At 42.0% G+C, this 18,378-nt stretch overlaps 1 protein-coding gene across 1 annotated transcript; it reads left to right on the top strand.

Annotated features, from left to right (window-relative positions):
* The first annotated feature begins 498 nt into the window (after positions 1–498).
* Positions 499–6,091, top strand: LOC145972354 (uncharacterized). The gene is made up of 3 exons (XM_083100910.1): positions 499–2,231; positions 2,305–4,487; positions 6,066–6,091. Exons 1-3 carry the CDS (start codon positions 1,153–1,155, stop codon positions 6,089–6,091), a joined length of 3,288 nt encoding a protein of 1,095 aa, XP_082957036.1. The 5' UTR covers positions 499–1,152.
* Positions 6,092–18,378: the final 12,287 nt, after the last annotated feature.

Consider the following 18,378-nt stretch of genomic DNA (forward strand, 5'->3'; position numbering starts at 1 on the left):
GTCGCACGACGAGGCTGAATGCTATAAAAATATATAAATTAGATCAATATTTAAAAAAATTAAATAATTAAATATTTAAAGATCGAAACTTACGTGTCACATTTTTGCTTCTTACACGGTGGAGTTTCACCGTTTCGAATCGGAACGTAAAAATTCATGTTGATTTCTTCAGTGAACCTTTCACACGCGCGATTGATGCAATACTGATCGTATTAGAATTAATATCAATTCAAATAGTATCGCAAATTGCAATGTAGAGGGGATTATTGCTGACACGACATTTTAATTTCCTCTAAAATTTTGTCGCGCCGATATACGGCTGCGATGACATCATCATCCCTAGAACAAAGATTTAGCTGAATTCGCTAAAATCGAGCGCCGGTGTACGGCTGCTCCCGACGCAACCACGTTAGATTTTTCAAATGTATGTGACAAAACGCGAAATTATCAAGGTTAAATTGCAAACGTTACTCCGGGAATTTTTTAAGATGAAATCATTCTAGAATGTTCGATGATATGCATGAGACAGTATATAAATCATGCCGTCAAGGTTAAAACACACATCACCCCTAGACAAAGATTTAGCTGAATGTGCTAAAATCGTGCGCCGATGTACGGCTGCTCCCGACGCAACCACGTCAGATTTTTTCAAATGTACGTGACAAAACGTAAAATTTTCAAGGTTAAATTGCGCATCAGAACAAAGATTTAGCTGAATGCGCTAAAATCGAGCGTCGATGTACGGCTGCTCCTGATGCAATCACGTCAGATTTTTCAAATGTACGTGACAAAACGCGAAATTTTCAAGGTTAAGATGTGCATCGGAACAAAGATTAACCGCCAAGGTTAAAACGCACATCACCCCTAGACAAAGATTTAGCTAAATGTGCTAAAATCAAGCGCCGTTTTACGGCTGCTCCCGATGCAACCACATCAGATTTTTCAAATGTACGTGACAAAACATGAAATTATCAAGGTTAAATTGCACACGCTATTCCGGGGAATTTTTTAAGATGAAATCATTCTAGAATGTTCGATGATATGCACGAGACAGTATATAAATCATGATCAAGAGGCACGCCCCGCCAGTAATTTTGCTAAAGTACATCCGGAACTATCATTGGGAAGCGCATTTCGCAAGTGTGTTACAATATGGAGGAACAAAATTTGCGAGAGCAATCCACATTGATTGATTCGCTGGAAGATTACATTGTGTGGGAACAACGATGCGACCAATACATCGAGTCGTTGGAAGAGCAAAGTCGCATCAAGCGACCGCGATTATCGATCGGAAATCGACAATCGCTGATTGCTCGGATCGCGCGCCTCGAAGGGTTGAAAAATTCGGTACGTGGACGTTTCGTACACGCGGGTGCCGGATGTAGCGCGCGTCAAAATAGACTTGTGTGGCGCGAGATTGATACGGCGTTCGAGAGTCGCGTATCGACTGGTGCGGTGATAAACTATAATCACATTGAACCTCGCCAATTTCTCGATGACGCCAAAGACATAGTGATAGAACATGTGCAGGACGTTATGAAAAAACACTGTAATGTGAAAGTGAACACTATATTTAACGGTGAATTCGTGGCTGGGGATAAACACGCCAACAAAAGTATCAATACGCGAAACTATGAACTCTTTCGCACATCCGATTTACGCGAGTGGTACGAACGGCGTGTTATCGAACCCACCCTAGCGTCTCTGGAAGAGTTTCAGGAACGCGATAGCGGGTGGGCTTTGTCGCGAATACTAAATTTAACTGTAAATATAAATAAGTATAATCCTATGCGTGCGGGGTGTCACATCAAATTATCGCGGGAGATTATGTTGAAAAGAGCGGTGATTAATGTACAATCTAAAGACAATGCGTGTTTCGCGTGGACAGTGGTCGCCGCCCTATACCCCGCCGAAAGAGACACGAATCGGGAATCATCGTACCCGCATTACACGACAGTGCTGAATCTCCAGAACATTGAGTTTCCAGTGACTGTGAACCAAATAAAAAATTTTGAACTTGCCAATGACATTTCTATAAATGTGTACAGCATCGAAGACAAGAACAGCATTGTCCCGATGCGTCTTACGGAGCAGAAGCGGGATAAGCATATCAACTTGCTGTACATTGAAGACGACAACAGCGTCGGACATTTCACTTGGATTAAGAATTTATCCCGGCTCGTGAGCTCACAATTGAGCAAACACAAGAATCCAAAATATATCTGCGATCGGTAAGTTTAATTTGAATAATTATAAGTTATGTAGCAAATTGTATATAAATCTAAAAAAATTTTTCTTTTACAGATGCCTGCATTATTTTAATTCGGACACCAAGTTGCAGTCGCATACGGTCGACTGTGGAAAGATGAATGATTGCGCTGTCCGATTGCCGAGCGATAAGGACAAGTGGTTATCGTTCAACAACTTTAATCGGAAGGAGCGGCTTCCATTTGTGGTCTACGCCGACCTGGAATGCGTTCTGGCCAAGACGGAAGAAGAGAAAAACGCATATCAACATCACCAAGTATTTAGTTTAGCTTATTATGTACATTGTTCATACGACGAATCTTTATCGGCATATCATTCGCGTCGTAGCGCCGATTGTATAGCATGGTTCGCCGCAGACCTCAAAAATTTAGCGTTACGTGTAAAAAATATTTTAAAAACAAATGTCCCCATGGTAAATTTGACGTCCGAAGAGTGGGAGAAATTCCATAGCGCCACTCAATGTCATATATGCGAAAAACCGTTCGTGCAAGACGATACACGCGTTCGCGATCATTGCCATCTGACCGGGCGGTACAGAGGTCCAGCACACTCAAATTGCAATTTAAATTATAAAGAATCTTTTTGTATTCCCATAGTTTTTCACAATTTATCCGGTTATGATTCACATTTCATTATCGAGGAAATAGCCACATCGTTCGAAGGGAAAATCGAGTTACTTCCGATAACAAAAGAGAAATATATTTCGTTTACAAAAGATGTTTGTATGGATGAAGAATCAAAAAATCATGTAAAATTACGTTTCATCGATTCATTCAAATTTCTCGCATCGAGTCTCGACAAATTGGCATCGTTTTTGGACAAAGATAAACTCAAAATTTTAAAATCAGAATTTCAAAATTTATCAACAGAAAATTTCAATTTGTTAACGCGAAAAGGTGTATTTCCGTACGAATACATCGACTCTGTAGAGAGGTTGCAAGATACGTGTTTACCACCGCGCGAATCGTTTTACAGTTCCTTGACCGGTGACACTGTATCCGAGAGCGATTACGCGCACGCCGAGAACATCTGGACGCGATTCTCCATTCGAACGCTAGGAGAATATAGCGATTTATATCTTAAAATTGATGTCTTGTTATTAGCCGACATTTTCGAAAACTTTCGAGATAAATGTATCGAAAGTTACGGACTCGACCCCGCGTATTACTATACTCTCCCCGGATACACGTGGGACGCCATGTTGAAACATACCAAGATCACGTTCGAGCTGCTTACTGACATCGACATGGTTATGTTCATCGAACGTGGTATACGCGGCGGTCTGAGTCAATGTTCGGGTAGATACGCTCGCGCTAATAACAAGTACATGGAGTCGTACGATCCATCGAAACCATCATCGTACTTGATGTACTTTGATGTAAATAATTTGTACGGATGGGCAATGTGTCAACCGTTGCCTTACGCCAATTTTCAATGGGTCGACGATGTGACCAATTTTGATGTATCATCCATCACGCTAGATTCGCCTACAGGCTATGTCCTCGAAGTGGACCTCGAGTACCCGCAACATCTTCACGATGCGCACACTGACCTGCCGTTTTGCCCGACACGCGACAAACCACCTGGCAAGCGGGAATTTAAACTGCTTGCAACGCTATACGATAAGAAGCGTTACGTGATACACTATCGCAACCTGCAGCAGTGTACGCGTCACGGTCTTCGCGTAACAAAAATACATCGAATTTTACAGTTTTCACAATCTCCGTGGCTTCGAAATTACATAGAATTAAATACACATTTTAGAACATTGGCTAAAAATGATTTCGAAAAAAATTTATATAAATTAATGAACAATGCAGTGTTTGGTAAAACGATGGAAAATGTGCGCAATCGTGTCGATGTTAAATTGTTAACAAAGTGGGATGGTCGGTATGGCGCAGAGGCAATGATCGCGAAACCAAATTTCCACAGCAGAAGCGTTTTTTCAGAAAACTTAATCGCTGTGGAATTGCGCAAACTCGAGGTGAAATTCTACAAACCGATTTACGTGGGTATGTGCATACTCGACATATCCAAGACATGTTTGTACGAGTTTCATCACGAGTATATGACGCCAATGTATCGCGACAAATGCCAGGTAATGTACACCGATACGGATAGTCTCATATATCACATTGAGTGCGCGGATGTGTATGAGAATATGAAGCGTGATATCATCAGATTCGACACGAGCGATTATGCAGTGGATAATGCGTATGGTATACCGCTTGTAAATAAAAAGGTACCGGGCCTGATGAAGGACGAAAACAACGGTACCATAATGACCGAATTCGTCGGGCTCAGAGCAAAGATGTACGCGTTACGAGTGAATGGAAAAAAGGACACGAAGAAAGTTAAAGGTGTCAAGAGTAACGTTGTTGCGAGAACGATAACGTTTGACGACTACATGCGGTGTTTGAAAGAAGAAATTGAAATGACGCGTCAGCAGTCGTGTATACGATCTAAACTGCACCAAGTATACACGATCTGCGAGACGAAAATTGCTCTGAGTCCGTACGACGATAAGCGGTATATCGTACCCGAAACCACCGATACGTTACCGTGGGGACATTATAGAATACCATTGTAAATAAATGTATATTTTATTTATTATTAATTGTATATTTTGTACATAACCATGTATATATTTTTATATTTAATACACTTTATATATTTTTATATTATTAAATATTTATATATTAAATTATTTATATAGTTTATATGTATATTATTTTAATAAATATTTATAATACACTATTTTTATGTATCCAAGAGTTGTATGATTTATCCATTCCCAACCATTTCACGTATACGTCATCACCCTTTTCCCGCAAAATTTTTTCCACGAGATATACGTCGGGATTAGCGACGCGTTGTAATTCGTATTCGTAGAATCCTCCAGCGACGGGATCTCCACGCGAATCTTGGAGTATGAATGTCGCGGGATTAGTTTTCTGCACCTCGACAATCTTAAAAACTTCGGTCGTCCAATTAGGTGTGAAACCTTTTTCAAAGATGGTCTTGTATTTGCTTACGCGTACCGAATCGCCTACTTTAAATTTTGTCGGAGCCGCAATTTTTACGTTGCTATACACCGTATTTAAAAGTTTTTCGGCGATCGCTGGAGTGACGTCGGCAGGTCTCATACCGATGGTGCGATGTTTTCGCGTATTGTACTCTGCAACGAGTCGAGATAGCTCGTCGATCCATTTGTAATTTCCGTTGAGCGTAAACATTTTCCACATATTGTTTTTCAAAGTACGATTGAATCGTTCCACGACCGAGGCTTTCATAATGGAATACGTCGAGTAATGATTAATGTTGTGTTTCTTCATGAGTTTCTGCACACTCGCGTTGTAAAATTCTTTTCCTCTGTCGGTTTGAAAATTTTTCGGACACCTTTTATCGTCTCCAATAATCTTTGCGATCGTTTCGGACATTTCGTTTCCGCTCTTGCTCTTGAGCGGTACGGCCCACGCATACTTGCTCAACACATCGATAACTGTGAGTATGTATTTATGACCCTTGTTGAGTCGAGAATACGAACGCATGTCGACCACGTCCGCCTGCCACAGATCGTCGTATCCGCATACAATGACGCGTCTTCGTGGAAAATTTCTTCTCGCCGGAGCATGTAGTTCCTCGACAAGTTGTCGCTTTTCGGAGGTGTTTATCTTCTTTCGCACGTTTGATCGAGGCATAATTAATATTGCGATATTAGTATGTCTCGTTTACTGTGTCGAGTCAGATGTTGCATATCTCAGCACATTCTTTATCTCATCCATCATTATTCGTAGCGCCTGCACGTGTGTTTCAAGCGTGATAATTTTTTGCTCAATTTCTCCCTGTCGATCTGTCAAAAGTTTATCCACATATCGTTTGTTGACGGCGTCAGTATCAGTTTCCGGTTGCGCTACACGTTGAATCTTGCGCGACCTTGCGTCAAAGCCGGTAGTAGTCTGGCAGAGAGCATTATCGCGAACGTAATTTCTCAATAATCCATTCCATTGATAGTACAAATTATTCGACGTTCCGAGCGATAATCCAAATTTATTAATCGACATTTCGGTACCGAGAACTTTGACGGAATGACATGTATCGTTGACGCATAGTTTAATTTATAATAATGCCAGCCTCGCGAAGTTCTTCGATAATTGACAAGATTTCATTGTCGTGAGCATTGTTGCCGGCTCGACGCGAGGCGTCCAGCAATCGCAAACGATCTACCAATTCGTTGGGATCGTTCCAATGCACGTAATCGATCATGTTGTCGCTTAGCGTCATGGTGTGCGGCGCGTCTATACCTCTTCCCACCTTTCTATCGGGGAATAATGGTGCAATTATATATTTGTACTTGTATCCTTTGTTACTTTTAATAGGATTATTAACTTTGTTGTCACGTTTATGCGCATTTGTTGCTTTTAATATACTTTGATATTTATACAAATCGTCTTGAGTGTATTTTTTATGATTGGGAAATTTTCTAAAAATCAAATCGTAGATACCTTCGGATCCCGTATATTTTATTCCATCGATAATTATATTATCTTCCATGTCCACATCGAAACGTTTATCACCGAGCATCATTCCTTCGCTGGTAAATTTAACACCGTAGACGTAATCCATACTCTTATTTTTATCAACACTCATGATAGCTCCTATATATTTTTGCGCTAGTGGACCAAAATGATCTCGGAACGTTTTCTGACCTTCGGACGTTTCTAATTCATGTCGGACCGATGTTACAAACGAATCGGGCGTGGTCTCATAAATTTCTTCGACGGACGGGGATGGTATTGTTTGACGCGGTTGTACTTTTATCGGAGTAGAAACAGTAGCCATATTAGAAAATTGTTTCCTTCGTTTCGATCGATTCGGTGTCGAATATATCGGCGAATCGTTTATCGGCATATTTATCCGTGCTCGCTTTATTCCTTGCTTCGACTCTTTTATTTTTTCCTCGTGCTTCTCTCCAAACGTTAAACTCAATGGTTCAATTTTCGGCGCATCAGATTCCACAGTATTTTCGATAAGCTGTTTTAAAGGTTCGGTAATTGGCTTAAATTGTCTTTCCAATGCAACGTCTTCCTCCATTTTACCAGTTTTCAAAGCGCGATATTTTTTGCGAATTGATTCGCTCATTTTTGCAATCTCTATCGCAATCTTTTCACGATCGTCGTTCATGATGCTTGATCAATGTGTCGATGACGACTGATCGCTTTACGGTATCGCGAAATCATTAAATCCTCTTCTATATCGTCCATTGATCAACGTGCTGTCTTTATCAATGACTACGAAGCCATATTTGCGTTGCCAACATTTCTGACACAATGCGCGGAAATCGTCGTAAGACATGTCGGTATTTACATGATCGTTGTATACATGTTTCAAGTTTGTGCCGTCTTGTTTAAATAAAATCAAAAGATTCGCATTGTCGCGTATAAGATGCTTAGGTATCTTGGCATACGTTTGACAAAGATAGAAACAGTCGACGCTCGAGTGTCGACCCATTGCAAAGTATTCTCTTATCGTATCTTGCTTGTCACATGCCACGTCATCAAAGATAAAGATGGAATTCGGAAGCGCCTCGCTCGGTGGAATGACATCGCTGTTATTAGAGAATGTGAAATAGCCAATTTCGTCTATAGGTGCTAATAAATTTTCCAAGTATCTATATTTCGGTTGTTGAAGCGATTTCGAGTATACGTACGCGTTCTCGAAACGTACACCGTACGGACTTTCTATCAAACTAATCAACACGTTTGTCTTACCGCAGTTTGAAGGGCCGCAAACGATACCGCGTATAGTAGTCGGTAGCATGTTTCCATGCTTGCGTACTTTTTTCTCCGATATTAGTCTATCGTCGAAATTTGATACTTTGATTATCCGCGCTTGTCGCACGAACCGCATGTTTTCTCTTTCGAATCAATTTTGCGAATGATCACGAGGGGGGAGACCTATTTATAGAGGTGTCTCAACTCGAAACCGTTCAGTATCAAAATGTTTCTCCTTCTGTCGGATGAAAGAGACATTTTCCGGCTTACCGCCGAACAACTGCAGTATATCCCAAAGATTGTTTTACTACAAAATTTTGGTGATTACGTGGAACGATTGTGGGACAAGCTTCCAGAATATATAAAGGCTGATTCGGAGGTTCGACAATATCGTTCGTGCATGCGACATTACAATCAGCCGTGGATGCGAACACACATCGACGGTCCACCACCGTTAATAAAAAATTGCTACGAATGTCAGCGAGAATCGTAAGAGGTAGCGGTCTCTTAAATCGTGCGATAAACGCTCTTCCCATCGAATTACATATTCCCGGTTATCAGTTTTGCGGCCCGGGAACTCGATTAGAGAAACGATTGGCTAGAGGCGATCGAGGCATCAATCCATTGGACACCGCTTGTCGCGAGCACGACATTGCTTACTCGCGAAGCAACGACCTCGGTCAACGACACGTCGCGGATCGCATACTAGCTGCAAGAGCGCGAGAACGCATTACCGCGAGGGATTCGACTCTTGGTGAAAGAGCAGCCGCTACGACTGTTTGGGCGACAATGAAGGCAAAGACAAAACTCGGCATGGGGATGAAAAAGTCATCGACGACAAAGAGGAGGAAAAAACGAATACTTCCAGTAGCGAAACGCGGTGGTATTTTACCACTTTTACCGTTGTTGGGAGTTGTCGGTTCTTTGGCCGGCGGTGCGGCGGGAATCGCAAAGGCGGTAAACGATAGCAAGGCGGCGCAACGTCAGCTGGAAGAGTTGCAGCGTCACAATCGCGCTATGGAAGGTCGCGGACTTTATCTTGCTCCGTACAAGCGTGGACAGGGATTCTCAACAAAGTCTAAGAGAAAAAAAAAAACGTCGAAAAAACATTAAAAATGCCTACGGGTGCGACAACTAACGTGCAATTGGAACAATTGGCGAAACGTATGCACATACCGTTCTTTAGAGGTGTTTTCATGCGCAATAATTTACCAATAAGCAGTGTACGACGAAACGAGAGCGGTATCGTCAATTTGGATGACGTTGATGGTCCCGGTACTCATTGGGTAGCGTACGCAAAGAGGGGAGATCGTGTCGTATATTTCGACAGTTTTGGAAACCTTCGACCACCCAAGGAACTTGTGCGATATTTCGGACGAGTGAAAATTGAATACAATTATGCATCTTATCAAAGTTACAATCAGAGCATCTGTGGACAGTTGTGTTTAAAATTTCTTCAAACAGTCGACGATCAATTTAAAGCCTGACAATCCATCGTCATGACTCAGTATTCGTTCGACATGTCACTGACACTTACGTTGACTGGCAGAAGCAGCGTTCTCGCTGTAAGCTATTTTCCCGCTATAGATTTGACTGATGCCGATTACGAGCTTGGATTAACGGATTTTGAAACTTATCATACGATTCCAAACGTAAATTTTTTGAATAATAAATTTTACTTTGGCAACGACGACAAGGAAATTACGATTCCCGAAGGATCGTACGAATTGCACGCTATAAATGACTATCTCAAACGTGCAATTTTGCAAGATGAACACCTTTCCAGAGATGTTGAAAACGATTATGATGAGGAATATCCAATAGCGCTCCGCGCCAATCATAGCACGCTAAAGAGCGAAATCAAATGTGCCTACAGAATAAACTTTACCAAACCCAACAATGTAGGATCCTTGCTTGGATTCTCATCGAATCGTATATTGCAACCTCGCGAGTGGTACGAATCGGACGAACCAGTTAATATTATAAACGTAAATATTATTCGTATAGAATGTAACATGACTACTGGTGCGTACAGCAATGGCATGCGCGTACACACAATACATGAATTTTCACCGAGCGTACCACCAGGATATAAGATATCGGAAACGCCGGCACAGATCATTTACCTGCCGATCATCGTACGGAGCATTACGGATTTAACAATACGTATTGTGGATCAAAGAGGTCGATTGCTCGATTTTCGAGGAGAGGAAATTACCGTAAGATTGCATATACGGCGGCGACAAACATAGTATGCTCGTGCTGAACGAAACGGAGCACGCGAGAGACAATACTTTTACGAGGGACAATACTATTGCGGTATCGGGTGACAATAATAAGATAGCCATTAAGAAGAAGCTGAGCGCGTTGAATCGTGAATTTTTAAAATCATTGGGATTCATCGTACGAAAAGAATGATTGATATTTTGAATATCGGAGGTGAACCAGTCTTTGACGATCGCATCGTCAAGATTGAGACTCATACATACAATCCGTACGCCAATACGATGCTTGGATACAGCGACGAGATACGAATACCTATACAACATCAGGATTTGTACACGTTACCGTGCGAAAGCTTTCTTTACATCGAGGGAAGGTTTAATGTGCGTAAAGCGAATGACGAAATGAAGGTTGTATTGGGAAACAATTGCGTCGCATTCATGTTTGATGAGCTTCGATACGAACTCGACGGAGTAGAGATTGATCGCAACAGAAATGTTGGAATAACTTCGACGCTCAAAAATTATGTCTCTCTAACGCACCAGAAAAGTATAAACTTGAAGAACGCTGCGTGGGATTTGACGTACAATGGTGACAAAAATTATTTCAACTATTGTGTACCGCTCAACATGCTGCTGGGATTTTGCGAAGATTATAAACGCGTTGTGATTAACGCTCGTCACGAATTGATTTTGATACGTTCGCGCAACGATAATAATTGTCTATTCGGACACCCATCGTCGGAGGCAGAGATTGAATTACTCAAGATACAGTGGCGTATGCCTCATGTAATATTGAACGAGATTAATAAATTGTCGATGTTGCGAATGTTGGAAAGCGGACGATACTTGAATATGAGTTTCAGATCTTGGGATCTATACGAATTTCCTCTGCTGCATAGCACGACTAAGCATTCATGGACCGTGAAAGCCGCCTCCCAGCTAGAGAAACCACGATACGTGATCTTTGCATTGCAAACTGGTAAAAAGAATTCAGTGTCACAAGATGTTACATTATTCGATGACTGCAAATTAACCAACGTTAAACTCTATTTAAACTCGGAATTTTATCCCTATGATGATTTAAATTTAGATTTTGAAAAAAATAGATTCGCCGTTCTATTCAACATGTACTCTCGTTTTCGCAAATCTTATTATGGATGCGATGATAATGCAACGCTATTAACCATTTCAAAGTTTCTACATTGCGGTCCTCTCGCGGTCATTGATTGCTCGCGACAAAACGAGTCTGTCAAAACTGCTACCGTGGACGTGAGAATAGAGTTTGAATGCAGGGAAAATATACCGGCGAATACTACCGCCTACTGTCTCATCTTGCACGATCGGGTTGTCGAATATAATCCATTGACCAATGTAGTCCGCAAAATTACATAAGTCAGCAAATATCCCCTCCATTGCATATGAAAAAATATAAAAGATTGAGATGTTTGACGATCGACATCAGTCTGCGATCGGATCTTGTCATCATGGCTGTGCCAACGTTTGTGGATCTACAAGGATTTATCGTTGGGAAAAATTTTGTCGTGAAGGAAGCTGCTGTTCTGAGAAAGGGATCCGTACTTTCTCATTATATTTTTACATGTCCCGAACCATGGCACATGCTCACAAAATCTGAGAGATGTCAGGTTTTATGGTTGATGAAAAATCACCATGGATTATCGTGGAATGATGGACACGTTTCATATTGGAAATCGAAACGTTTAATTACGACAGCGGTGATGGGTGCAACGGGGGAGGATGATGATGCGTCACCTCTCGTGTACGTTAAAGGGCATGAAAAACGGCAATGGCTAGCCGATATACTGGACAATGATGCAAGAAACGATGTGATTATCGAAACTTTGGATGCAGATTATGAGGATGTAGCTTCTTTAAATAAGTTAGATGTTAAGAATACTGTACGTTGTGAAAATCATGTAAAAAATTGTGCTTTAGAAAATGTATTTAAGATTTATAATTGGTGGTTGAAACATCATGATTCATCGAATCCATATTTATAATAAATTGATGATGCAATATATTTTTATCGTCTTTCTTATTCTCTCCTTTCTTTCCTCATCTCTATCTATGTACGTGTGCAGTATCGTGTTTCCGTACGCGACACAGCTGCCACAGATATTGTATTTCGATACTACATTGTGGTACATGATAAAACATTTAAATATTTGATAATTGAATATAGTTTTACGTTCGATGACCGTTCGACGAGCGTTCATTCCCGTTCAACGAGCGTTTGTTTCCGTTCGACGGGCGTTCGTTTCCGTTCGATTACCGTTCAATTACCGTTCGACGAGCGTTTGTTTCCGTTCGATTACTGTTCAATTACCGTTCGATGACCGTTCAACGGGTGTTCGTTTCCGTTCGATTACCGTTCAACGGGCATTCGTTTCCGTTCGACGGGCGTTCAATTACCGTTCAATTCCGTTCGATTACCGTTCGTTTCCGTTCGATTACCGTTCGACGGGCGTTCGTTTCCGTTCGACGGGTGTTCAATTACCGTTCAATTCCGTTCGATGACTGTTCATTTCCGTTCGATGATCGTTCAATTACCGTTCAACGAGCGTTCGTTTCCGTTCGATGACCGTTCGACGAGCGTTCGTTTGCGTTCGATGACCGTTCGAGCAGGGTTGACACATTATAATGTTATATTATATCATGCATACTTTTGTCTTACGACGCGTTTTTGGTAAAGCGATAATGATATGTCCCTATTCTAAAGTTTCGTGTCGAGACCTCGTTGTCTCCTCACAAAGTAGCGATATGATAATATTAATATTATATTATATACCACGCTGAGAGTTGCATGGGACCGCGTATACTTTTGTCTTACGACGCGTTTTTGATATGGTGATAATGTCGCATCTCTGCTGTAAAATCTCGTGCCGAGACCTCGTTCTCTCATCAGAAAGAGTTTAGAAGTGCGCGAGTAAGAAGTGTGTAAAAGTTTAAAAAACAATGGATCATCTTGCATCATTGTACAAGGACTGGAAGACGAAATTGATGGACATATTATGTATCGTAGCACTCAACATGACTTTCACGTGGAACGTAAGTAGTGTTTTGTGATTATTTTGTGAAAAAGTGTAAAAAATTTTGTATTTATATTAATTATACTTTTTATGTAGTTCCAGGATGAAGTCCGCATACCGGGCTTCATGAACATAGAGCACCGCCAGTGGGTGCGGGCGGTGCGCCGGGCCGAGAGGGAGAATTTTGGAGACGTGTGGGGCGACACCCCGGAGGGCCTAGATGGAGATATATTTGATCTGCGGCGGCTCTTCGGGGAAGAGCCTTACGAAGAAATAGAAGAAGAGATATGGGTCCAAGAAGAGGAAGATTGGGAAGAAGAGGAGGAGTGGGAGGACTTAGTAGCCCCAGGGGGCTAAGGTATATCTATTTTTTATAATTTTTATTATTAATTATTAAAATAAAGCTAATGAAATGTCTCTTTTTCTGTTGCAGGAGCGGCCTCCCCATGTATTTTATATTTTTATATTTTTATTTTATTATTATATTACTATTCTTATTATTATTATATTTTTTAAATTTTAAATTTTATATTATTATATTACTATTCTTATTATTATTATATTTTTTAAATTTTAAATTTTATATTATTATATTATTATTTTATTAGACACACACACACACACACACACACACACACACACACACACACACACACACACACACACAAATTGTATAATACACACACACACATTTTAAAATAAATGTTATATTTAGTATTGAAAAGAAATGTATTTATTTACGCGCCTCTCCTTGCGTTCCCATCCCTTGCGTCTCTCTTGCGCTAGTTGTAAGTATAGCAATATCGTTCTCTCTCTCTCTTTCGTACGCGCTATCGTTCTAACAATAAGTCTCGCGTTAGTTGTAAGTCTCGCGATATCTTCGTTCTCGCTCGCACGCGTTATCTTAGCTATTATCGTTCTCTCTCGCACACGTTGTTCTCGCGATATTATAGTTCTCTTTCGTATGCGTTCTCTTCGCGCTATTATCGTTCTCTCTCATTCACAAGCTCGTCGCTATCACTCACTTACCTTTGCGTCGTCCTTCTCCCACCTATGTGGCATCTTACAATGCGTCGTCCTTGTTCCACGTTGACGTCATCCTTGTCGTATGTTGATGTCGTCCTTGTCACACGTTGATGCCATCCTTGTCGCACTGTCCTCTTCACACACTTTACGCTATCCTTTTCAAACCAGTGCACCGTCCTTCTCACACGTGGACACATCGCGGGCCCGCCGCGGATCCCCCTTCTCCTCGCGGACCCCCTCGTCCATCGGTCGCGCCGCGGATCCCCCCTACCCGCGCGGACCCCCTCGTCCATCGCTCGCGCCGCGGATCCCCCTACCCGCGCGGACCCCCTCGTCCATCGGTCGCGCCGCGGATCCCCCCTACCCGCGCGGACCCCCTCGTCCATCGCTCGCGCCGCGGATCCCCCCTTCCCCGCGCGGACCCCCTCGTCCACCGGTCGCGCCGCGGATCCCCCCTACCCGCGCGGACACCCTCGTCCATCGCTCGCGCCGCGGATCCCCCCTTCCCCGCGCGGACCCCCTCGTCCATCGCTCGCGCCGCGGATCCCCCCTTCCCCGCGCGGACCCCCTCGTCCACCGGTCGCGCCGCGGACCTCCCCTACCCGCGCGTGACGTCATCATCCCCCGCACGTGACGTCATCATCCCCCGCACGTGACGTCATCATCCCCCGCATGTGACGTTGTCATCATCCCCCGCACGTGACGTCATCATCCCCCGCGTGACGTCACCCCCCCCCCCCCGCACGTGACGTCATCATCCCCCGCGTGACGTCACCCCCCCCCCGCGCGACGTCATCCCGCGTGACGTCACCCCCCCCCCCCCGCGTGACGTCATCACCCCCCCCGTGACGTCACCCCCCCCCGCCGGTTCCCCCTCGCCCCTCACCCCCCCTCGGAGCCCCTGCGTTAGAAACCTCATAGTCTTACTACTTACATAAACCGTAAAATATCTTGTAAAATATTCATTTTTCGATTATCTTACCTTAATACTTTTATGTACAAAATAATGAGAGGAATCAATTAGTGTAAAGAAAACACATAGTTGTTTCGAAGAAAAAATATGTAATTTGCAATTAACTATTTTATCGTTTATTCAACGATTTTGCAGGGCTTACCGTGCATGGACGAACAAGGTTGTATCTCTCAATTTCTTTTTCAGGGCAACCTGCTAGGCCGGCTATACCCTGGGACGCCGAGAGATTCAGGATTGTTACGTCCTATTTTATCGTTTATTCAATGACTCTGCAGGGCTTACCGTGCATGGACGAACAAGGTTGTATCTCTCAATTTCTTTTTCAGGGCAACCTGCTAGGCCGGCTATATCCAGGGACGCCGAGAGATTCAGGATCTGTAGGACGCTTCTTTTCAGAGGTATTTTAAGGTTGACAAATAAATAAATATGTGGATATATTATGTTATAACTTCTATTTTCATTTTATTTATCCATATATAATAATAATTTTCTTGTTGACGCCAATGTATTTTATTTTTATAAGTCTACGATGGTATCAAGGAATTCCTCGCTACTTAAATAGTCGAGGAGTTGATTTATTTCAAAATCTATAAAACTCTCTTCGCTCGGAGAGATATCTATGGGCTCTAAATCTGTTTCTCCAAAAGCAATCGGGGAATAATTCGGGGTAAAATGACCTGCGAATGAGTCAGGAGTTCGTGGAGGGCTTGGCGGCGGTGAAGTCTGGACTTGTTGGTCCCTTATCGCAGGGATTCCTGCGTTGTGCTCCCAAGCGCGGAGCAGTCCTAGCGGGATCCCGTCCGTAGGATTGTTTAAGTCGACAATTATTGTCGATGCGTCACTTGAGCTGTCTGAATGGGTTGTTTCCGTAATGTCTTCCTCCTCAGACTCCTCGCCAGCTGGTATCGCTGGGATGTTGCCGTTGTCGTTGATTTCTGGATTAAATTCAGGGGGCAAGGGGGCGAAGGACAAATCAAAGAGGGTATCTTCGCGATCGTTGGCGGCGTGTACAATATTAGAAGGGATATTATCCCTGTCTACAAATAATTGTCGTGCAACGGAGGGACGATCTCGGAGCAATCGTTGTCTATATATTTCTCGACGAGCTACGCCTGCGTTTCGCAAAGGGAATTCGCGACGGGTTATGGGGTCTGAACGTCGGGTGTTGACCATCTATTAATGAGAGAAAAGGTTCGAATTCCGATACGAATATAATATAATATTTTAGTTAATTTTCCCGAAAATTATTATTACTTACGATGTCGCAAGAAAAAAAAAGGGGTCACCTGTTAAAAATGAAAGTACCGTGTGAATAATACGTCACACACACGCATATGCACAGTGGAAGAGAAAGTAGATAATTAAATAAATTTATTTTATTTCTTTCTCTGATACTAAATTATGATTTGAAATCATCAAATAATTTTTAGTTATTAATCATGCTTTTAAATTTCAAATCGGGTGTATGGACATCAAGTAAGAAGAGGATTACTGGATATGTCATTGAAATGACAGTTCATCAATGCAGCTGGCTCAGTATATTGTAAAATTTTCATATAAGCCTCCGCCAGTGTATCGTTACTAATCTCTGGGATGGATCTCGTATCTTGAAATCAAGGCTAGATTCAACCTGACGTTGTTTACATCAGACAGCTCCAAAATTAAAAGACAACTCAGACCATCATCAGTAACGCAGCTTCAGGATAATTGTCAATTAACCGGGCCTAAATTGTATCTTTGCCTAATCAAACGTCGATATGACAGGAGGCCGCTAATTTTTTATTTGCCTCACCAGCTCCAAGTCAAAAGGAAACCTCTATCATTGAAATATATTCCTCAAGATAATTGCCTTTTCACTGTGCCTAAATTAGATTTGTCCTACCGAAGCAGGTTCTTACTAATTACTGTCAATCGAGTCGTCTTATCAAAGAGATAGATCCCATGAAAGACTTCCAATTCGAAGTATGATTTAAATAAATTGTGTGTATGGATGTGGGAATATGAATAGTTGAAGGTAAGAATTAAAAATATAGAAAATGACAGTCAAGTAGCATGCGACTGTATAGATTATTAATTATTAATAAGTATCAGGAAGCAAAGAAAATTTAATTGGTTTAAGATGTACTTACTAGATGATGAAGTTCTCGATGTGTAAGGATGACTGCTCTCCGTCGGAGACCGACAGCCTCGGCGGGGTCCCTGAAGAGAGGTCAGGAGCCGTTGAAGAATAACTGGCAGAAGACCAAAGTTGAATTTGAATTCACTTTTATTTTAAAGTATACTCGAGTACAATATTTGACGGCTCTAAGATGCTTCCTTCCTTCTAGAGAGCTGGTGGTCAGATGCTAGGTGATGTCTACTCGAGAGCGCTGGATCAAATGCACGGAAGACTGAGCTGCGCTCCCTGAGGTACCCTCTGATCCCTACTTCGTTCCAGGAGTCAGTGGTAGGGGAATGGGAGCTCTAAGCGTAGGTTGCTTGGCTGCTATTTGCTGCTCTAGCTGCCCTTCCTTTTGGCGCATGTTGTGACGTAGTAGTTGCGCTTTTGCGTGGGGGTGGTGGGCTATCCGTGCGTTGGTTTTGTTAATTTATAACATTTTATAATAGTTTTTAGCTACCAGAATTCTCGTTATTTGCATACATTTTCTAATGTAGAATCTTAAATCTCCTTAAAGAAATGCGAAAGAAATGCGAACGGTTCTTCTAGCATGCTCCGTTCAAAAGGTGCCCTAAATTCCGCTTATAATAATTTTTTATAATTAGTAAATTCTGGTATCACAAACTATTATAATTACAATCAATTATAATATACATATATATATATATATATATATATATATATATATATGGATATATATATATATGTATAGTTGCTTAACATAGAAGAAATAATTGTTAATAACAATTGAGTGGTATAACGTGTTCTAATTATTACAGTTCGATATATCGAATTAATTTTATTGTAGCGGATGGCCGTAATACCAGGCGGTCGTGCCGAGTATCTTATCTTATCGCTAAATGAGCCCATGTACAACTGTACTGAATGAAGCTCGGAGGGTCGCTTA

This window comes from Camponotus vicinus, unplaced genomic scaffold, assembly GCF_025532165.1.
Source record: "Camponotus vicinus isolate PSW18456_S1 unplaced genomic scaffold, iyCamVici1.0 SCAF_5, whole genome shotgun sequence".
Classification (NCBI taxonomy): domain Eukaryota; kingdom Metazoa; phylum Arthropoda; class Insecta; order Hymenoptera; family Formicidae; genus Camponotus; species Camponotus vicinus.

Excerpts from the sequence above, each read along its gene's own strand:
- LOC145972354 (XM_083100910.1), top strand. The coding sequence starts at position 1,153 with ATGGAGGAACAAAATTTGCGAGAGCAATCCACATTGATTGATTCGCTG. Across the intron at positions 2,232-2,304 it reads CCAAAATATATCTGCGATCG|ATGCCTGCATTATTTTAATT; the intron begins GTAAGTTTAATT and ends TTTCTTTTACAG. Across the intron at positions 4,488-6,065 it reads TGCAGTGGATAATGCGTATG|CGCCTGCACGTGTGTTTCAA; the intron begins GTATACCGCTTG and ends CATTATTCGTAG.